Source organism: Lepisosteus oculatus, chromosome 3, assembly GCF_040954835.1.
Source record: "Lepisosteus oculatus isolate fLepOcu1 chromosome 3, fLepOcu1.hap2, whole genome shotgun sequence".
Taxonomy (NCBI): domain Eukaryota; kingdom Metazoa; phylum Chordata; class Actinopteri; order Semionotiformes; family Lepisosteidae; genus Lepisosteus; species Lepisosteus oculatus.
In genome coordinates, this window is record NC_090698.1 from 10,725,484 (window position 1) to 10,748,076 (window position 22,593).

Sequence of the window (22,593 nt, forward strand, 5' to 3'; positions counted from 1 at the left end):
CACAATGGGTCCCAATCCTACTGGGAGAGGGAGGAGGGAACTCAGTTGATCTGGCAGCCCAGTATGTGATCTCCTGTCACAGCCTGAGGAACAGTGAGTCTGTCTTCCAATAATGCTCCAGCCGCCTACAGTATATGACAAGATTTTATAATATGTCTTTGTTGTAAATGTCTGTAGATTTTATTTTACTTCTATTTTTTGTTTTGTTCCATGTTAATTTTATTTTATTTGTATTTGCTTTGGCAACACTGATTGTACCCATCGGTCATGCTAATAAAGCACCTTGAATTGAATTGAATTGAGTGGGGTAGGAACAGGATACAGGCACAGCTGGCTGTCCAGAGAGGACAGGCTCAGTGACCACAGCCTGGACACAGACACTGGACACAGGCAGACCTGGCTGCCCAGAGAGGACAGGCTCAGTGACCACAGCCTGGACACAGACACTGGACACAGGCAGACCTGGCTGCCCAGAGAGGACAGGTTGTGCTCCCACTGCCAGTGGGGAGAAATAGACAGAGGTGCACTTCCTACTGCACTGTGAGACATACTCGGAGATTAGACAAACATTCCTCCTCAAAATAACAAATCTAATCCCAGAATTCCCTTACTTTCCCAAACCAGAACAGCTTCCAGTCCTCAACAGAGCTGGTGCCCAGTGTGTGATCTCCTGTCCCACCCTGAGGAATAACAACTGTGCATCTCAAATAATCTCACATGTGGCGTCTGTAAATGTTTCCCTATATGTTTATAGAGGTAAACAAACATACATTGTATATAATAAACAGAAAGAGAGACAGAGAGAGGGGCAGAAACGGGGTCGCATGGGGCAGAGGATAAAACCACCTGACTCTGCTAATCTACAGTACAGGTCTCTGGGGAAGAGTGAAGGGGTCAAAGGTCACCAAGTCAGTGACCCTTCTGAACAGGAGGTCAAGAGTGACAGATACATGACCTCTGGCCAGATGTGCAACCCCTGTGCACGTGGACCGTGACTGTGGGAATTACCGGAGTATTTCTGCTCAATTCCACAGTCTCAGCCTGATTTTCTTAGCTTTTATGGGACTCCAGGTCAGCACCGTGTCACCCACACCTGCCAGGTCAACTCCAGGACACAGGTGTGTCAGAGCACCCTCTCCACTGCCCACCCACTCCCCCGGGCTGTCCCAGTCATCCTGGGGCTGATGACTGAGACTGGACCAGAACCAGCACTTGCCTGGACTTTAAGGGGCTCAACCTGCACCCTGATCAACTCTGAGGGCTCAGCTGCTCGAGTTCCCCCAGAACCCTCCAGGCTCAGTGCTTACTGGAATGCTCTGGGTCAGGAACTGCATGACACCACCTGTGAGGTCCGCCTGTGCTGAATTCACCTCATTGATCAATTACCACACACCGAAACAAGACGAGCAAGAACAGTTGGAGGTCAAGTCTAGTTTTACTGCATTTTGTTTTTGGAAAATTTTGCTACTATTTAAACTACACTGTAACTATCCGGATAGGGATCAATCATCATAAAAAACTGCGCACATGCATCTCAGTGAAGTTGGGCTGATTTGTTCACATACTCATCTCTTTCAGTTAGAAAGAGGGCCCTTCACATACAGACCACTCAGCTCTGTCCTCTGTGTCCACTGTCTCTCTCAGCACTGCCCTCTACACGCTGATCACACAGCTCTGTCCTCTGTCTGTGTCCACTGTCTCTCTCAGCACTGCCCTCTACACGCTGATCACACAGCTCTGTCCTCTGTCTGTGTCCTCTGTCCCTCTCTCCGCACTGCCCCCCACACACTGACCACACCGCCTGTCCTCTGTCCACTCTGTCCCTCTCCCTCTCTCCAGGGAAGAGCATACCGCAGGCTCAGTACTGTACTCAGCGAGCACTTGTGGTGCCCCGGTGGGGGGGGCAGGACGGACAGAGGGGAGCCCATCTCTGGGGCCGGGGGGGGGGAGGCAGATAGAGGGGCTTCTGTTGGCAGAACTGAGGCGTAGAGGGATGGGGCCAGAGGGGGCAGAGGGTGGGGAGGATGCCGGAGCGTCTCAATGGAGCTTCTGTCCTCTGTCTTGAGACGGGAGAGGCAGGAATGTCTGAGGGGAAGCCGATAGTGTGACCTCCCCTTTCTCCTTTCTCCCTCCTCCCTGCAGAGTTTCTGGGAGTGCGTGTAAGAGGACAGGGAATGGTGGGAGGGGGAGCGGTGCTGGGGCTGTGCTCAGGGTGGAGTGGGTACTGTGCTGGGGCTGTGTTCAGTGCCGGGGCTGTGTGCAGGGTGGAGTGGGAACTGTGCTACGGCTGTGTTCAGGGTGGAGTGGGTACTGTGCTACGGCTGTGTTCAGGGTGGAGTGGGTACTGTGCTGGGGCTGTGTTCAGGATGGAGTGGGTGCTGTGTTGAGACTGCAACAAAAAGCAAATCCTGACTAATCAATAAACAACTGATCACCAATCAATCACAATGACAGGGTGTCATAAAACAGTGCTCAAAATGTTTATTCTGATTAAACACTGAGATACATCGCTGGGATAAATGCACGTTCCCAGTCCCAACATGTTATTATTTTTATATATTCAGATGTAGAAAATCCAGTAAAAAATGATTTTATAAGACCTTCAATATGAAGATCTGGTTTAACTCCCATGGTTTAACTCTCAGTGTGCTGACGGTCAGCTGTCGTTCAAGAACAAGTCCCACAGCCACAGATTACGGCTTCGTCACAGTCCACGAGCAAAAACAACCAGATTTATTTCTCCCCCTTTCAAATACATCCATTCCAGTCCTCCCACAGGCCCCCATCTCAAATCGGTGTCAAAGTGGGCCACAGATGAACTGTCAATCCACCAAGTCAAAAACTCCAGTGTCTCAGTGACAGGTCTCTGCACCAATCAGCTCGTGTGAAAGCAGCGCGGGTCCCCTCCCTGCGCTGTGATTGGCTGAGGGTGCACTCTTGCCTGCGGTGAGAGTCTGATCGGCAGAGCGCTCCCCAACGCCCCTTGCTCCTCACAGTCCCGGAGGGGGCGAGAGATTGAGCGTATTGCCTGCTGTGGTTTGTTGCTCATGGGGGCTGCCTGGAAACCCGGTGGCGTACTGGGAGTCCCACAGGCCGAAAGGCGTGTCCTTCCGAAGTTCACGCCTTCCTGAACGCAGCCCAGTTTAAAGGACAAGTCTGTGCGCTTTGTCACAACGCTGCTGCAGCTGGACAGCTGCGCCCCCGAGATTACAGCACCATGTCGTCTAAAACCGATAAAATACAGCGAATGAAACCCCCCCGCCACGCGGGGATCTCTCTGAGGAGTGTTTGAGCCCCCTGGCCCCCGCGTGGACGTGTGCGTCCCCTGCGGCGCTCCCCCCTGCCCCGGGGGGCACGGAGCTGGGGGGGTCAGAAGCGGGGCGGCTGGGGGCCCTTCCCCTGCATTCTCAGGCTCTGGATGCTGGAGAGAATCTTCTTCTGGTGTCCAGCCAGGGTCACCCCGACACGGAGCAGATCCCTGAGGGAGGGACCAAGGAGCAGAGTTTAGACACAGAGCGGTCAGTCAGAGAGAGAGAGGGACAAATGGACAGAGTGGTCAGTGAGAGAGATGGATGGCCAGTGGTCAGTCAGAGAGAGAGGGAGAAAGAGATGGACGAATGGACAGAGTGGTCAGTGAGAGAGATGGATGGCCAGAGTGGTCAGTCAGAGAGAGAGATGGACGAATGGACAGAGTGGTCAGTCAGAGAGCAAGGGATGGCCAGAGTGGTCAGTCAGAGAGAGAGAGAGATGGACGAATGGACAGAGTGGTCAGTGAGAGAGAGAGGCATGGACAGAGTGGTCAGTGAGAGAGATTGATGCAGTAGTCAGTGAGAGAGATTGATGCAGTAGTCAGTGAGAGAGATTGATGCAGTAGTCAGTGAGAGAAGGACAGATGGAGAGGTCAAAGAGAGACGGATGGACAAAGCAGCCAGAGAGAGAGATGGACAGATGGGAGTGGTCAGTGAAAGGAAGACAGATGGAGAGGTCAGTCAGTCAGTCAGAGAGAGACAGACGGAGCAGACGAACGGTCACTCACTCGGTGGAGATCTGAGCCACCAGCTCGAAGGAGGTGAAGCCGGCCTGGACGAAGCTGTCCTCGTACCGACCCATCTTGATCGCCCGCAGCCACTCGCCCACCGTGCCGCACGCTGAGAGGGAGGGCGACCGCTGGTCCAGGAGGGGGTGGGACGGCCTGGGGCGAGAGGGGAGCGGGTCAGGGTATCGGAGGACTGACCTCACTGCTTGCAGTGGCTAGAATCAAGAGCAAGCCTTCTCTCCTCCTCCCCTTATCCCCACTCTCCCCCCTCCTTTCACTCTCCTCCCTCCCTCTCACTCTCCTCCCACTCTCCCCCCTCCTTTCACTCTCCTCCCGCTCCCCTCCCACCACTCTCCTCCCTCCCTCCCACTCCCTTCCCACTCTCCCCCCTCCTTTCACTCTCCTCCCACTCCCCTCCCACCACTCTCCTCCCTCCCTCCCACTCCCTTCCCACTCTCCCCCCTCCTTTCACTCTCCTCCCTCCCTCCCACTCCCTTCCCACTCTCCCCCCTCCTTTCACTCTCCTCCCACTCCCCTCCCACCACTCTCCTCCCTCCCTCCCACTCCCTTCCCACTCTCCCCCCTCCTTTCACTCTCCTCCCTCCCTCCCACTCCCTTCCCACTCTCCCCCCTCCTTTCACTCTCCTCCCACTCCCCTCCCACCACTCTCCTCCCTCCTCCTCTCACTCTCCTCCCTCCCACCACTCTTCTCCCTCCTCCTCCTACTCCCTTCCCACTCCCCCCCCCTCCTTTCACTCCCCTCTCACTCTCCTCCCTCTCACCACTCTTCTCCCTCCTCCTACTCCCTTCCCACTCCCCCCCCCTCCTTTCACTCCCCTCTCACTCTCCTCCCTCTCACCACTCTTCTCCCTCCTCCTACTCCCTTCCCACTCCCCCCCCTCCTTTCACTCCCCTCTCACTCTCCTCCCTCTCACCACTCTCCTCCCACTCTCCCCCCCCTCCTCACCCCGCAGGGTCCCGGGCTATGATCTTGAGGCTGGCGGGGTTGCGGATCAGCTTGTCCAGCGCGCTGACGATGTTGGTGAACCGCGGCCGGGCGCTGCGCTCCTTCTGCCAGCAGTCCAGCATGAGCTGGTGCAGGGCGGTGGGGCAGTCCGGCGGGGGCGGCAGCCGGTAGTCCTGCTCTATGGCATTGATCACCTGGGAGACGGGTACGGAGAGGCGGTGAGGAAGAGGGCGGGGTGAGAGAGACGGGCAGAGAGGCCAAGGGTGGCACCGAGGGACACCTACATCCTGGTTGCTCATGTCCCAGTAGGGCCGCTCGCCGAAGGACATCACCTCCCACATCACGATGCCGTAACTCCAGGCGTCACTGGCCGACGTGAACTTGCGGAATGCGATGGCCTCGGGAGCTGTCCAGCGGATTGGGATCTTCCCACCCTGCGATCAGGAAACGTGGGGTAAACACAGAGGTAGGGTGGGGCAAAGGTCAAGGGTTGGGGACCAGGGGTCATGACTCCCCAGTGCAGCTCCTGGTGATCCCCACCTTATTTCCTTTCATCATCCTTGACTTCACTCAGTCTCAGCCTTCTCTCAACTCATCTGACAATTAAAATGGTCTACATTCAGTTTGATAAATTCCAGATTCCCAATCTCTCATTCTTATCCTCTTCCCTATTCCATTTCCCAAGTCCATGCACGCCTTTGGCACCAAAGACCAAGACTACCTCCAGTGATGATCTGGAGGGCGTCGGGGACAATCTGCAGACGAGATTGTTCATTTCAGCTCTGTATGGTGCAACCTAGTGTGGCCCGCAGATGTTGATTTTAGGGGTAAGTTTGTTTTGGGGGTATCAAAAAGAATTTGAGGGTGTCAGTGAATGTTTTGTGGATGAATCTACACACGCACAGGAGGACACAACCCTTCAATGATACATATCATTGCGATTTTGTAACGTAGACCACAAAACGAAAGTGTACACACGGAGACCCACAACAAGGCTGTAGGTCCAGGCCTGAGAGTGCACAATTCAAACTAGTGAAGGCATTGGCCTCCCGCTGGATTCTGGGGAGACCCGGGGATGGTTCAGAGGGGAAGGCAGCTCAGGGGGAGCCTTACCAGCGAGCTGGTGTAGGTGGGATCAGACGAGTTCTCCTCCAGGAAGCGGGACAGCCCGAAGTCGGACACCTTGCACACCAGGTTGCTGTTGACCAGGATGTTGCGTGCAGCCAGGTCTCGATGCACGTAGCTCATCTCCGACAGGTACTTCATCCCCGAGGCGATTCCGCGGAGCATCCCCACCAGCTGGATGGGGGTAAACTGGCCATCATTCAGCTGGGGAGAGACGGAGAAACGCCGTTCAGCTATGGGAGCTTCACGCACACGGGGAGGCAGGAGACAGACAGACACCAGCCCGGGCCCCCGTCCCCCACGATCATAACAAGGAGACGGAGAGAGGGGCAGACTGACCCGCAGGAAGGAGTCCAGCGCTCCATTCTCCATGTACTCGGTGAGGATCATGACCGGACAGCTGGCGGTGATCACGCCCTCCAGCCGGATGATGTTGGGGTGCTCGAACTGGCCCATGATGCTCGCCTCGCTCAGGAAGTCCCGCCTCTGCTTGTCTGTGTAGCCGCCCTTCAGGGTCTTGATGGCCACATAGTTCTCTTTCCTGCCCGGAACCTTCAATCGCCCCCGGCACACCTCCCCAAACTCTCCTGGAGTGAGAGAGAGTGAGACGGAGTGAGACACACCTCCCCAAACTCTCCTGGAGAGAGATGCATCTCCCCTCAGTCTCCTAGTGCAGACAGATTGATAGCTTATCAGCATGTTGATCTGGAACTCAGGAAATCTACGTGTATCAGCGTGCAGAGGTAATGCACGCTGATACATGTAAACATTATCACGTAATGATAATGTTTACAGATAATGTAAACAGTATTATTACATTATAAACATTATCATTATCATTAGGTATCTAAGCAGCGGCGCGTCCCGGCAGGTCATTAACGTGTCCGGGTGACTCACCAGCTCCGATCACCTCCTCTATCTTCACACAGGAGACATCAATCTCCTTGGCGAACTCCCTCACCGCCTCGTTAGGGTCCTCGTAGGTGAAGGGATCAATATACACCTTCGTGCCTGGAGAGGGCAGGGAGAAGAAGCACTAGGTCAGCTGTGGAAACCACAACAAGCACCACCAGTGCACAATGCCCACTCCCACTGAAGCAGCAGAGCCAAGGTCACCACAGCGTGCACTACAGTGCAGGACGCACTCCAGCAACAAGACACGCCTGCCAGCACAGGAGCACTAGCGCCCCCCGGTGGCTCACCCTGGCCGATGAGGTAGTGTCCATGCTTGTCACTTAGTTCAGGGTCCTTCCCTCCTCCATGTTTCCTGGGGATGTGGAAAATAGAGAGAGAGAAAAGTGGGTCATTGTATTACTTCACTCGATCTTCCCCCACTTGTCTCTCACACTTTTTCCTTCACTCACCCTGCCCTTACTCTAACCTTTCACCTCGCCCGTCACCTCTCGCTCCACCCCATTTCTCACTGTTCCCCACCCTCATTCCTCACCCCTCCCAGTCCCTCCCCTGCCCCGCCCCTCCCAGTCCCTACCCTGCCCCGCCCCCTCGCCCCCCCAGTCCCTCCCCTCACCCCTCTGCTCCTTCTTGTTCTTGTGTCTCACCTTACACAGAGAATAGCAACGACAGCAACTGCAATCAGCAGCAGAGCTCCCACAGCAACTATTCCTGCAATCATAAGCACCTGGGGGTCCTTAGTGGATGTCTCTGAAGAGGGAGACAGAGGGGTTAATACAGACACACTGGACACTACAGCACATTAACACTGCACTGAGAGAGAGGGGTTAATACAGACACACTGGACACTACAGTCCATTAACACTGCACTGAGAGAGAGGGGTTAATACAGACACACTGGACACTACAGTCCATTAACACTGCACTGAGAGAGAGAGGGGTTAATACAGACACACTGGACACTACAGTCCATTAACACTGCACTGAGAGAGAGAGGGGTTAATACAGACACACTGGACACTACAGTCCATTAACACTGCACTGAGAGAGAGAGGGGTTAATACAGACACACTGGACACTACAGTCCATTAACACTGCACTGAGAGAGAGAGGGGTTAATACAGACACACTGGACACTACAGTCCATTAACACTGCACTGAGAGAGAGAGGGTTAATACAGACACACTGGACACTACAGTCCATTCACACTGCACTGAGAGAGAGGGGTTAATACAGACACACTGGACACTACAGTCCATTCACACTGCACTGAGAGAGAAGGGTTAATACAGACACACTGGACACTACAGTACATTAACACTGCACTGAGAGAGATGGATTTTAATAGAATACTACACAGGTGCAGAAGACTCTTACCGTTCGGCTGGGTGCGGAAGGACACGAGTGGGCTGTAACTTCCGTAGCCGGCCATGGTTCGGGCCCTGACCTGGACCATGTACACAGTCCCTCTCTTCAGCTCGCCAAGCACCACGGAGTTCGTGCTGCTCTTGACAAACTGGACACTGTCCTTCTCTCCCTTCTCCTAAGGAAGAGGAGAAGACGGTGAGCACAGGAGAGGGGCAGGCAGGAAGTGTAACACATCGACTCACGAGAACAGCTCAATGGACAATAAACCAGCATCGTTCCTCCTCTTCCCTCTCTCTCACCTTCTCATAGTACTTGACCTCGTAGTCCAGGATGCTGTAGTGGGGCTGGGCTGGGCTGGGCCAGGAGAGGGTCAGGCTGCTGTCGGTCACCTCTTTATCCTTGATGTCGGACACGGGCAGCGGCACTGTGCGCGCGGACAGATAGATTAGACATGCAGTGTCTGAAGACAACAGCACAGAAGCCGAGGCAGATGTCTCCCACCCCCTCCTCCTTTTTCACCCCACTGTGCTATCCTCTCTCCCACTCCCCTTCTCTTCCTCACACGCCCCACTACACTGCACCTCACACTACTCTCCCACTCCCCTGATACTGATCAGCCCCTCCCACCATTAGCTCCACCCACACTGGCTCCTCCCATCCTCAGCTCCACCCACTTCTCATCTAGCTCCACCCACCATTAGATCCACCTAGTCATCTAGCTCCTCCCACCACTAGCCCCACCCAGCTCCTAGCTCCTCCCACCACTAGCTCTGTCCAGTCACCCAGCTCATCTCATCATTAGCCCCACCCAATCCTCATCTAACTCCTCCCACCATTCACTCAGCCCACCTATTCCTCCCTCCACACAATGCCCTATCCCAAATGCCAGCCCAGTCCCTCTCAGTATCCCCTCCCCCTCACCGTCTCTGTTCGTGGTGATGTTGACGGTCTCGCTGGGCGGGGGGGTGGGGCTGCGTGGCGACACCGCGTTCAGAGCCCGGATCTCGAAGCTGTAGGTGGTGAAGGGGGCCAGCCCCCACACGACCACGCGGCGGCCGGGGAGCCCGCGCTGCGCCGGCCGGTACGACACGCTCTCCTCGCAGGGCGAGCAGGACCCGCCCGCGGCGCCGCAGCGCCGGCACAGCACCTCGTAGACGAGGTCGGAGCGCCCCCCGCGGTCCAGCGGCTCGCTCCACTCCAGGGCGACCGAAGTGTCGTTGATGTGGGACACCACGCTGCGGGGGGCCGAGGGGGGCGCTGGAAGAGGGGGAGGGGGAGCAGATGGGAGGCGATCAGGTCCAGGCCTTGGCCGAGGGTGCCGAGCGACGGGGTGTGACAGGGACACTCGGTACTCACTGGTGCAGGGCGTGTGGGGGGGGTCCGATTCGGCCCGGTAATAGCCCGTCCGGCACTGGCACTCTGCGGAGCCGGTGTAGGCGGAGTGGCTGTTCGCCGGGCAGGGCAGGCACTGCTGGTCCCCCACAGTGGATTTAAACTGACCTGGGAGGCAGGCTGGGACAGAGAGCAGGGCAGAAAGCAGAAGCGTTAACGCAGCAAAGGGCACGACAGACTCCTTCTCAACCGACACTGCGCCCCGAGTGACCCAAGGAGGAGCTGCTGGCTTTCTTCAAACCAGCTCAGATGGCAGCGTGCCCAGAAAACCTGCAGGGCTCCAGTGCCGCAAAGACCTGGACTGACTTTTATCCAGACGAAGTACAGGCTCAGTGACCACAGCCTGGCCGTAGAAACTGGGCGACACAGGCAGATCTGGCTGCCCAGAGAGGACAGGCTGTGCTCCCACTGCCAGCAGGGAGAAATAGAGACAGAGGTGCACTCCCTACTGCACTGAGACAGATATTCTGGGATTAGAGAAATATTCTTCCCCAAATTTACAAATCTAAACCCAGAAATCCCACACCTGCCAGAATCACAACAGGTCCCAATCCTACTGGGAGAGGGAGGAGGGAACTCAGTTGAACTGGCAGCCCAGTATGTGATCTCCTGTCACAGCCTGAGGAACAGAGAGCCTGTCTCCCAGTAATGCTCCATATGTTTATATGTAAATGTCTTATGATTGTGTCTTTATTGTAAATGTCTGTAGATGTTTGTTTTATGTTAATTGTATTTGTTTTGCTTTGGCAACACTGATTTTACTCATTGGCCATGCCAATCAGGCATCTTGAATTGAAATTGAACTGGCTAACGTGCAGGCAGAGGGTGGGACTGGGAGAAGGAAGGAGGGGAGGGGGGAGAAGTGAGGGAGCAGCCCATTGTCTGAATGGGACAATCTGGAATGTGACCCCAGGCTGACCCCGCAGGACGCTTCTCCCTGCAGGGGGGAGGGGCAGGATGGGAAGTCCTCACAGCCCAGCACAGACACCAGCACACAGACCGGGCACCTGTGCCTCAGAAACCCCCAATCCCTTTCTTTTGGACCTTTTATGTTTCCGTGTTCCCTGATCCTCTCCTCTCTCATTCCTCCTCACTCCCAGCGTGCGCCTGTGGTTGGGATGAGTGCCACCCCACCCCAGATTTCAGGGAAGGGCGAGGTGTGCATGGGGGGGTCGGGGCGCGTCTCAACACAGCTCTGTGCATTCTAGGATGATAACGAATCCTTTCATCATGGGATTTAACGAGCAGAAGCCTGGAGTCTGGATTAGACAGGGGATGAGCTCAGGTCTGTGAGAGTGTGTGTCAGTGTGTGTGTGTGTCTGGAGAGGGCTTGTGAATGACTGTGCGAGTGTGTTTAAGTGTGTGTGTGTCTGGAGAGGGCTTGTGAATGACTGTGCGAGTGTGTGTGTCTGCAGGGGGCTTGTGAATGACTGTGAGACTGTGTGTCAGTGTGTGTGTGTGTGGTCTGCAGGAGGCTTGTGAATGACTGCGAGTGTGTGTGTGGTCTGCAGGGGGCTTGTGAATGACTGTGAGAGTGTGTCAGTGATTTGTGTGGAACTGTGTGAGCACAAGTACGCACTGGGTTAGTGTGTATTTGTGCACCTGTGTGGCAGTGATTGCGCGAGTGTGCTGGACTGTGTGTGTTTGAAGGTATCCGTGACACCGGTTTCACTCTGTGCTCTAGCCTGGAGGCTGCAGGCACTCCCAGCTACACTGGCAGGCTCAGGGGTGCCCTGCGCTCTGCTCTGTACTTGGCCTCCTTCGCCCGCACCTCCCCTTCAACCTTTCCTCGTCCTCCAGCCCTCTCCCTCTCCCCCAACCCCCTCCTCCCCAGCCCTCTCCCCCAACCCCCTCCTCCCCAGCCCTCTCCCTCTCCCCTCCTCCTCCAGCCCTCTCCCTCTCCCCCAACCCCCTCCTCCCCAGCCCTCTCCCTCTCCCCCCCTCCTCCAGCCCTCTCCCTCTCCCGCCCTCTCCCTCTCCCCCCTCCTCCAGCCCTCTCCCTCTCCCGCCCTCTCCCTCTCCCTCCTCCTCCTCTCCCCCTCCTCTCCCGCCCTCTCCCTCTCCCTCCTCCTCCTCTCCCCCTCCTCTCCCGCCCTCTCCCTCCTCCTCCTCTCCCGCCCTCTCCCTCCTCCTCCTCTCCCGCCCTCTCCCTCCTCCTCCTCTCCCGCCCTCTCCCTCTCCTCCAACCCCCTCCTCTCCCGCCCTCTCCCTCTCCTCCAACCCCCTCCTCTCCAGCCCTCTCCCTCTCCTCCAACCCTCTCCTCCTCCTCCAGCCCTCTCCTCCTCCCCCGCCCTCTCCTCCTCCCCCGCCCTCCTCTCCCGCCCTCTCCTCCTCCTCCTCCTCCAGCCCTCTCACCTCTGCAGGCTGTCTTCCTCTCGGCCGGCTCGTACCCCTCCATGCAGGCGCAGTCCAAGGTGGCCCCCTCCACCCACTGCCCGTCCTCGCCGCAGAACATGCGGGGGGGCGGGGCGGCGGGGGCGGCGTTGAGCTGGCGGGCGCCGTGCACGCAGCGGCCCGTGGCCTCCTGCACCAGGCTGCGGGGCACCAGCTCGTCGAAGCTGGTGAAGTCGCGGGTGGTGGCGGGGCACTTCTTGAAGAAGACGCGCACGGACAGCAGGGCCATGCAGGCCCCCTGCGCCTGGAAGGCCAGGTAGAAGCCGGCCTTGGCCAGCGGGCCCAGGCGCAGGGTCTTGGTGTTGCTCTTGCCCTTGGCGCCGCGGCGCAGCAGCTGGTCGGCCGCCACCGTGTCCACCTTGGTGTAGGGGTTCTCCATCCAGGCCGGGTGCGAGGCCGTGGCCTCGTCGGAGTCGGCCTCGTAGTAGAAGAGGTTGAAGGTCTCCTTGCAGCCGCGCGCCGCCGTGAGGGACGAGCACTCCATCACGGTGAAGCGCACCTCCACGTACACGTAGGTGGCGCCGCGCCGGGGCACCAGCGTGGTCCGCAGCCAGTGGCTCTGCGTCGTGCCGCTGCCCGGGCTGCAGATCTCGTACGTCCGCACGATGTTGCCCTCGTCGTCCATGCCACTCAGCTCCTCCCACTGGGCACAGGGCAGGAGAGAGGCACCGGTCAGCGAGACTGGACGGCCCCCACAGATTCCCCAGTAACACCCCCCCCCCAGATCTGATCCACACCCCCACAGACTCCCCAGTAACACCCCCCCCCAGATCTGATCCGCACCCCCACAGACTCCCCAGTAACACCCACAGATCTGATCCACACCCCCCCCCCAGATCTGATCCACACCCCCACAGATTCCCCAGTAACACCCCCCCCCAGATCTGATCCACACCCCCACAGACTCCCCAGTAACACCCCCCCCCCCAGATCTGATCCACACCCCCACAGACTCCCCAGTAACACCCTCCCCCCAGATCTGATCCACACCCCCACAGACTCCCCAGTAACACCCCCCCCCAGATCTGATCCACACCCCCACAGATTCCCCAGTAACACCCCCCCACATCTGTTCTAAACACCCTCCCTGCCGCAAACACCCCAGTAACACCCCCCCCCCAGATCTGATCCACACCCCCACAGACTCCCCAGTAACACCCCCCCCCCAGATCTGATCCACACCCCCACAGACTCCCCAGTAACACCCCCCCCCAGATCTGATCCACACCCCCACAGACTCCCCAGTAACACCCCCAGATCTGATCCCCATACCTACAGACACCCCACTAGCGCCCTTAGGCATGGTGCCCCAGATCTCTGGCCTACCTGCGGGTCACTGCGGGGGTAGTTTGTCCACTTGAGGTCTGCCGTCTCCAGTTTGGTGTTCATGAGGGTCTCTGGGGGGAGAGAGAGCGACAGCGCCACACGGTGAGCACATGCCGCAGTTACACCCCCCGCTGCAGTCCTGCACAGCGGGCAGGAGGCCGCGTCTAAGAGGATCAGCGCTGAGCACGTCATGCCTGCAGTCTCTCCCAGCGCACACACACGCACACACACACACTCCACGGCTTCCTCATGCCACAGACGGGAGACTCGAACCCTGCTTCAGGAGGCAGAAATGGAAATTTGAGCCTCCGTTCTGCTCTCAGATCTCCATGAGCCTGTCTCGCCAGGTTTTACGAGCTGCAGAAGGTTGTGCAGCAGCTGTGCTGAAGCAGCAGGAGGGCACAAGTGTGAACTGAGCTCCGGCATCCTTCCACACAGGAGAACGGACTCCAGACAGGGCAGGCAGCTCCAGATCTTCAGAGTAACAGAGCCCACGGCACGCTCCAGAGCATGTCTGTGACTGCCCCCGTGAACCAGTTTATTAATGGACAGTGTGTGCGCGCGCATGCGGGCCGGTAAGCATGTGCATCGGTGAGTCTGCGTGTCCTGGGGTCAGTGAATCCATGTGCACATGTGTGTCAGCGAGTCTGCGTGTGCCTGTGTGAACCTGTGGGAGTCTGCATGTTTCGCGTTGTCAAGTGGTGTGTGTGTATGTGTGTCTGTCAGAGTCTGTATCTCCTCCTCTCTCTGTGATTAAGGGTTCTTATTAAATTGCAAGACTGTCACAGACAGGCAGACTCCACATCAAACTGCAACAGCTTCACTGGCAGTGGCCCACAGTGTTGCCAGAGCAATAACAATTATTAAAGAGTTCCAGACAGGCTCTCATCACACAGTCACAGTTTGTTGAACAGCTTCTCTTCTCTCAGTTTGGCTGAGCCTAGTATCCTGCTATCTGAACGCAGGTGAATTCTAGCCCTTCCCACTGCCAGGGCACAGCAGAGATGGCTGGGCTGTAATTAACGATCTGGCTTAATTACCAGGAATAGTAAACACCACTTAGGCCCAGGCCTCACAGCCAGAGAGCAGTAATTTGAGGAGCGTGCCTGAGGCGCTGCGTGCACCAGGGGAGTCTCCCGGATCACAGAGCCGGACTGCGTGCTGGACAGGGGTTCAGAGCAGAGCAGAGGGGCACGGCCCACGTCCGAACTGGGGGAGTGAGTCTCTTCAGGCTCAAGCAGGGCAGAGTAGAGGGGGACCCTTCACTAGGGTTGTTGCTGAAAAACTTAAACCAGGGGATACAGGCACAGGAGGCCCTTTTGTCCACCAAGGGTGGTGGGAGTCTGGAACGAGCTGCCCGCCTGTGCTCTCTCTTCAGAAGCAAGTTTGCTTGCATCTTTCAAGACATGGCTGGATCCTCAGATCAGTTAGCTAGCAAGCAATTCATGGTACCATTCCCACTTCTCACTCACCAGCAGATCCCTGTCCACATCTCTGACCACATCCCCAACCCGCCCCCAGATCCCTGCCCGCATCCCCAGATCACTCAGCACCCCCAACCCACTGCCCACACCCCCAGATCACTCAGCACCCCCAACCCACTGCCAGACCACTGCCCGCACCCCGATCCCTGCCCGCACCCCTGGCCTGCACCCCGATCCCTGCCCACTCCAGCTGCCCTTCTCTCCAGGTGCTGCGGTCAGCTCAGAGAGGGGCGCCAGGTCTGGGACAGCCAGCCGCTCACAGGGCAGAGACGGCACAGGGCTGGACCAGGCCGGACAGTGCCAGCGCGCTCTGCCTGCTCTCCGCTAGGGGCCTGAGCAGTCTGTGAAGCAGCAGGAAGTCGCCAGCGTGCGCCGGCTGGAAAAAACACAAACCAGGCCGTTTCCCCCAGACCCGAGAGCGCGGACACCTGTGTCTTATTGACTCCAACAGCTCTCCACATTCCAGCACTGCAGGGAGAGGTGTCAAAACCCTGGACACACACGGGCTGGGACAGCTACGCACACACACCCCTGTCTACAGCAGTTTGCCATCAGCTCCACAGACCCTGCAGCTCCACTCAGCCACAGCACTGCTGCAGTTTCGGACATGAGCTCTTTCTCGAAATAAGATACAACATGGAGGAGGAGATCTGGAGAGCAGCGCCCCACACCCTAGCACAGCGACCACAAACTACTTGCATCTCCATCACACACTCCACAGACTTCAAGGCTGTGCGCGAAGGTGTCCGTTTTGTGCCAGTTGGCGTCGTGGTTGCGCGGGGCTTGTGTTGAGTGAGGCGCTATCACTGGCTGGGCTGGATCTGTGGTGTTGTAGCAGTGCTGTCCAGAGGCTGGCTGGTGTCAGTGTGTGTGTGTGTGTGTGTGTGTGTGTGTGTGTGTGTGTGTGTGAGGCAGTTTTGTAGCAGTGCTGTCCAGAGGCTGGCTGGTGTCAGTGTTGTGTGTGTGTGGGGGGTTGTGTGAGGCAGTTTTGTAGCAGTGCTGTCCAGAGGCTGGCTGGTGTCAGTGTTGTGTGTGTGTGGGGGGTTGTGTGAGGCAGTTTTGTAGCAGTGCTGTCCAGAGGCTGGCTGGTGTCAGTGTTGTGTGTGTGTGGGGGGTTGTGTGAGGCAGTTTTGTAGCAGTGCTGTCCAGAGGCTGGCTGGTGTCAGTGTTGTGTGTGTGTGGGGGGTTGTGTGAGGCAGTTTTGTAGCAGTGCTGTCCAGAGGCTGGCTGGCGTCAGTGTTGTGTGTGCTGTTTTGTGCGGTCGTGTCGTGTACACACACTCAAACCCTCAAGGACAAAGCACGCACACACACACACACCACAGAACACAGTGCTGATGGGTGTGCCTGCTCCCTGTTGTGCCTGGTGTTGTGGCACAGTTGTATATCCTCTGTCAGCCCATGTACGGTACATGCACACACACAAGGCCCATGTTGTCCCACACCGCAGGGCTGGGAGGTTAGTGTCTGCCCCTTATCATGCCCCGCGATAGCACCACAGCTGCATTTGACGACTCATCTCAATCGCGCCGGGCCGCGCAATGCCAAACTCTCCCGCACGGACACGCCGCGTCTTTAATTGCATTACTAACCGCGTGGGCTTAGCGGGGAAGAAAGTCGCATTAACTCCTCGGTTCTTAATTACTGCCGCCTGCGCGCTCAGAGCCGGGAGCCCCGGGACAGCGGAGTTCCCTCTCCCTGCCTTATTCCTTCTTCTCTCCGCCCCCTCTCAACGTCTCCGAGTCCCGCTGATTTTATCTGCCGCCGCTGGAGCGAACGCGGCGAGGATTAATGGGCCGCCGCCGGGGGGTGTTTACCGGGAAATCTCCCTCGCGCTCCCCTGGGATTCTGGAAGAATCAATCGGCCGACCTGGAGCGACGGGCACGAGACGCCTCGTCAAATTTCAGAGCAAACCCCCCCAAAAAAAAGAACCAACCTGTCGCGGGGGCTGTGAGAGAGAGAAGGGGATTTATTAAACTCCAGGATCGCTTTTTAAGTCGCTAATCGGGGGCTTTAGCGCGACTGGAGGCAAGGAGGGGGCGAGTGTCACTTGAAATGCAAATCCTTTTCTTGGAGCATCGGTTCCGTTTAATCGGATTTCAGGGGAATCTGCTTTCGGCCGGCAGGAGGGGGAGCAGCCGGCAAGGGGAGACAAACGTTCCGTTCTCTCTTCAGAAGAAAGGAAAATAAAGTTTCGAGGGCTCTCCTCCTCCTCCATCAGAAAAAAAGGCGATTGACGAGAATCCGACAGCGGAGGGAAGAGCCGTCGGGACAGCTCGACCAGCCCATCCGCCCCCCCCCTCCATCCCATTCCGAGCAGGCTGGGGTCCTGAGCGGTCCGTTAACACCCGCGCTCGGAACCACCGAGCCCGAACACGGGAGAAGCGCGGTCCATCCCCCCGCCGGGAAACGGAAGGGGCAAAGACCGCCTCAGCCGTACAGCCGTCCCCTCGCTTGAGCATCGGGGGTTTCAGCCTGAATGGACGCTGTCCCTCCCCACTCCACCAGTTGAGCGGCCAGCGGGCCCTGATGGCCTGCGGTCGTTCGCGGTCTGCCTGCAGCGCGCAGGGCAGGGAAGAGACCGGTCAGCATTGAGGCGCAGGGAAGGAGACCGGTCAGTACTGAGGCGCAGGGAAGGAGACCGGTCAGTACTGAGGCGCAGGGAAGGAGACCGGTCAGTACTGAGGCGCAGGGAAGGAGACCGGTCAGTACCGAGGCGCAGGGAAGAGACCGGTCAGCATTGAGGCACAGGAAGGGAGACCGGTCAGTACTGAGGCGCAGGGAAGGAGACCGGTCAGTACTGAGGCGCAGGGAAGAGACCGGTCAGTACCGAGGCGCAGGAACGACACGGCTCGCTGTCCGCGGCGGAGATCCAGTCAATGATTCAGCCCCCGTTTCCACACATTCGGAGCAGCCAGACAAACCGCTGAAACCGCGTCCGCCGCCCCCTCGCTCTACAATAATAATAATAATAATAATAACACTTATATAGCGCTTTTCTGGACACTCCACTCAGGTAATGGGGACTCCGCTCCACCACCACCAGTGTGCAGCCCCGCCTGGACACAGTATGAACTGGGAATGTGGATTCGGAGGCGTCTCGGAGCAAGCAGGCAGCTCGGACCCACCTCAGCTTCAGGCGTCACGAGCACAGTGTCCGACTCTATAGCTCCCCGCTCTACAATCGGCCAATGCAAATGTCGCCCATATCGGTACAGCTGCAGCAGTCGCAGGAAGTGTATTCGCCGAATTTCATGTTATTGCAGCTAAAACGGAAAGCAGGAGGCGCATCTTTACACTAACAGTGGCGGGGGTGTGGAACAACCTGCGCGGCCGAATGGCGGAGGCCGATTCTCCGGGATTCCTGAAGGCAGTCTGGGAACAGGGACCCGTAGGGAACCCAGACCGGCTTGTCTTGGTCTTAGGGGTTTCGTCAGCGTCCCTGCGTTCTTGCGATCGTTTACAACAGGTCTGTGCTCAGATTGGCAGAATAACCAAAAAAAAAAAGCGCTGTCGAAATGTTGAAGCTTTAAAGCTGTACCGTGTTTCTGGCCCACGGTATTGCACGAGACAGCCTTCCCGTTGTTTTCCCTGGTACACATCCCGTTCTGTCTGCGTGGAGTTTGTTCTCCCCGAGTTTGCGTGGGCTTCCACCGGCCGTAGACATGCCGTTGGGTTAACTGGCTTCTAGGAATACCGGGCGTGGCGTGGAGTGTCCATGTGCGATCTGTGATGGACTAATGGCCCGCTCAGAGTGCGCGCTGCCTGGTCGCCTGTGAATTTTTCATTTTTATCTTGTGGCGAGTTCGTTGTGAATCCCTGTCCTGGGCCGCGGGAATATCGCGGTGAAGGTGTCCGACCCCTTCCCAGCTCACCACAAGCAAGCGCTCGGGCCAGCGCAGCGAGGCGCCGCCGCCGTGTCACAGTAGCGAACGCTGCCCGGTGACTCGCTCGTGGACTCTCTGACCGGGCGCCGCGCCCGAGCCCGTTTCTCCTGACCCGGCACGCGCCAGCTTCTCGCCCCGGGGTCACACCCCGAGCGTCGCGCGAGGGGCAGGAGGCGCCCGGTTTCCCTCACACGGCCGTGCCGTCGGGCTCCGTTACTCCGCATCGATTTGAACAGAGCTGGGAGGATTGATTCGGTTCACTAGTGCGAGACTTGACCCCGACGTGTTCCGAGTGACATATTGACCCCAAGGGAATATAGGTCTGGAACTTGGGACAAACACCCAGAACCAGCAGTCATTGTTTTCCAGGCGGGCTGGATTGTTAAGTCTCGATACCCACAGCGAGATGTAAGGCGGAGAGTTGTAACCGCAGGACTGCTCGGTTAGCCAGCCAGTTCAGAAAACCCGAAACTGAGCCGTTTCACCCAGATTTTCAACCCAAGCGCGTCGCCGCATTTCGGTCCTCCGTCAGCCCGGTTTTTCGAACCACGTCGCTGTCGTTAACTCGGGGCCGAATTGGGCGAACCCCAGCGTTTCAGAAACGGCTTTACGACTTTCACCTGGTTCTCATCTCGAGAAAATCCCTACCCCCCCCCAAAAAAAAGTCTCGACACAAACCCCTCGAAACACGAACCCCACAGAAGCAGCCCGGCAGGCGGACCGGGGCGGACGCACGCCCGGGACCGAGCACGCGTGTCGGCAGGGGGGGGCTGGTGTCGACATCCCCGCCGAGCGCCCGAACCCCACTCACCTTCCACCGCTCCGGCCAGCCCGGCCGGGCCCAGCCACAGCGCCCACAGCAGGGCCAGCACGCCCCCGGCTCCCGAGCCCATGACGCCCGCGGCACAGGAGGGTGGACACCACCCCAAGCCGATCGCGGGGCAAAAGCGTCGCTGGAAATACTTCGGGAGACGAAGTCAGCAGGAAAGGAGGGTCTCCGGCGGCGGCGCTGCCCGCATCAGGATGAGAGAGAGCCCGTCTCCCTGCCCGGCTCTGTCGGACTGATCGATCCAAAAGGCGCCGGGCGCGGTTCCGATTTAAATGCGGGGATTTAGCCGTGTTAAAGCGTCTAATCCCTCTTCTGCAAATCGCCGAGGCCGTTCGCCCGTGTCCTGTCACGGGGGGTGAGGGTCTGTACTGGGGGGGGGAGAGGTCGTTCTGTTTGTGAAAAAAAAAGTGCTTTTATTGAAAACCTGCAGCAGGGCCGTCCAGTCCCAGACGCGCCTCCGAATCCGGATTTCTCTGCCGTGGGGCTGCTGTTTTATCGTCCTCCCAACACGAACCCCCGAACCCCTCCAGCAACGCGCCCGAAACTCAGTCCTGCGCCCGGCGCGGGGGTCCCGGATCCACGCACAAGCGGACCAGCGAGGGAAACTCGCTCTTTCTCCGGAGCATCAGTTCAGCGCGACGGGCTGGACCGCCGTGGCTCCGCGCGCTGCGCCCTGGCCGCCCGGGCGGGAGGGGGGAGTCCGGACAGGGGCCGCGGCGCTCGGGGGTGTCGCTTCGTCAGCTCCGGGGAGCCGAGAAGCCGGCAGCTCGGCAGCCCCCCAAGGCGCAGAGAAGTCGGCGAGATTCCCCGGAGAGCGGCTCGCCAGCTTTTCAAATGTCCTTTTCAAAAACAAGCTTTCCGTCTGTCCGTTCGCTCTCTTCCTCTCTTTTCTTAAGAAAAAAAATAGCAGGGCCACACACTTAAAAAAGAAGTTTTCGGTCCTCCCCCTTTCGTCGTGATTCTTTTTATAAAATTTGCGGTTGTTTTAGTTCAAGTTGTGCCGTCAGAAAGTTGGGCACCGAACTCGCGAGCCGTGCGCTCCGGGAAGCTCCAAACACGAGACTCCGCTCTGCCTCGCGCTGGGCAGCGCTCGCAGACCACAGGCTCCGCCCTCGGTGACCGCCCCTTCCCTAGCGTGGGACCGTAATTGGCTGGAGGCCCTGTCAACCTATGACTCCGCCCCACTAAGTACCGCCTTTCCCTCGCCTGCTGCATATGACTCGTCCTCAGAGCTGTCACTCCGCTGGTTGCGAGTCAGTAATGAGCTGTGTTTGTGCAGGTGGCCGGATTGTCCATCACTTCGCCTTTATCAAGCACAGCTCCGGACTTAACCCCTTAGTGCGCGTCCTGACAGCGAGTGTTTGTCTCCCTGCCTGAAAACACTTCAGGACACGCGCATTGCTGTTTTGGTGCTCGTTCGGTGTTATTTTAATTTAAATCTTATCTTATCTTAGTAACATTTTATCTAGGAGCTGTTTTCAACAAACTCATAACGATGTACAACAGAGGTGCTATTGTCAGGGGAGTCCAAATTGATTTTATACCATAAAATAGTATCAGGGTTATCGAATATATAATAAAAAAATGCAGGCGTTATTAGAAGCTTCAAGAGAAGCTATATAGCGCCTATTTCCAGGCCATTGTTAAGGCTTTTATTAATTTCAATAGGAATTTCTACAGAACAGCTTTAAAGCGGCCGGTGCCAGACTCTCTCTTCTGGAATGAGCACTGGTACTGAATTCATCAGCCGTCCGCCGCTGCTACAGCCCTCCGGCCAGAGTTACATCGCACTGTGCTCAGAGCAGAAACCAGCATCGGGTCCCCGTGGGCCTGGGATGTGAGATGTCTCAACGCTTACTGTCTCTGGACGGCACGCCTAGGACCCGCAGGGACAGCGCACTTCCCAGCCGCAGCCTGTGTCGGCCCGCTGGTCCCAATACGCAGGCTTAGTCTAAGCTTTCACTGACGTGACCACGGACGCCATAATTCATCAATTCAGCCGCTTTCGCCGGGCTGTCCGGACTCGCTCTTGTGCTTCTGCGGGTGGAGCTGTCCCGCCTAGGGCACTCTCGCGGTCACACGGCCAACACAGGGACAGCAGCTCTCTGCCTCCTCTAAGATCATCATCATCATCATCATCATCATCATCATAACCGCGCACCCAATTCAGGGTCAGGCTGCCCCGGAGCCTCGCTAAGAATGAACAGGAGCCCAAGTGGATTCAGTCGGGCAGTCTCAGACCGGACTCGGCGGACTGGGCGGACTGGGCGACAGGCAGGACTCCGGCTGCGGTCCCAGCGGCGAGTTCTCCGCCCGCACGTGCCTCCCCTGGTCCTTATCCTTAATGTTTCCTCTGGGATACGACCCCCCCTCCCCCCCACACACACTCTTCCCACACACTGAGTGGTGTTGACTTATCGATTACCCCCAGCTCCCCCTCCCCCGTCAGCTCATCGATCATCTCCTCTAAGAGCGCCTGTCAGCCGGACTCCGGGGCTCCGCCCCGCCTGTCACACTCGCGCTGAGCGCTGAGAGGGCCCCCGCAGGCGGACTGCCGGCTCCCGCAGCCCCCACCAGCCACCAACAGCGCCCCACCGGCCCCTTAACAGGCCACCAATAGCGCCCAACAGCCCCCCAACGGCGTTTAATGATTCCACGTCGATCACCACAGAGGTACCCCGACACTCCGGGTTAAAGCCGCTGTGGCGATTTTACTGAACATGGTGTGTACAGTACTGTATTAGACTGTAGTGTACAGTACTGTATTAGACTGCAGTGTACTGACTGTATTAGACTGTAGTGTACAGTACTGTATTAGACTGCAGTGTACTGACTGTATTAGACTGCAGTGTACAGTACTGTATTAGACTG

The 22,593-nt window shown here is 57.7% G+C and overlaps 1 protein-coding gene across 1 annotated transcript; it reads right to left on the reverse strand.

The window, feature by feature from the left end:
• Nucleotides 1-2,456: 2,456 nt before the first annotated feature.
• Nucleotides 2,457-20,860, reverse strand: LOC102694592 (ephrin type-B receptor 4a). Its single transcript, XM_069186750.1, has 16 exons — nt 19,705-20,860; nt 13,523-13,593; nt 12,158-12,839; nt 9,766-9,921; nt 9,331-9,666; nt 8,709-8,833; nt 8,419-8,584; nt 7,688-7,790; nt 7,331-7,395; nt 7,026-7,139; nt 6,468-6,715; nt 6,117-6,332; nt 5,288-5,437; nt 5,004-5,197; nt 4,037-4,192; nt 2,457-3,478 (listed from the first exon to the last, which is right to left on the reverse strand). The coding sequence occupies exons 1-16, from the start codon at nt 19,784-19,786 to the stop codon at nt 3,370-3,372; spliced, it is 2,973 nt and encodes a 990-aa protein (XP_069042851.1). The 5' UTR covers nt 19,787-20,860; the 3' UTR covers nt 2,457-3,369.
• Between the last annotated feature and the right edge of the window lie 1,733 nt (nt 20,861-22,593).

Bases quoted from the DNA above. Each gene is read 5' to 3' on its own strand.
- LOC102694592 (XM_069186750.1), bottom strand. From the start codon at position 19,786: ATGGGCTCGGGAGCCGGGGGCGTGCTGGCCCTGCTGTGGGCGCTGTGG. The intron at 13,594-19,704 runs GTGAGTGGGGTT...CTCTCCCCCCAG, and splicing joins GCTGGCCGGAGCGGTGGAAG to AGACCCTCATGAACACCAAA. The intron at 5,438-6,116 runs GTAAGGCTCCCC...TCCTGATCGCAG, and splicing joins CCACCTACACCAGCTCGCTG to GGTGGGAAGATCCCAATCCG.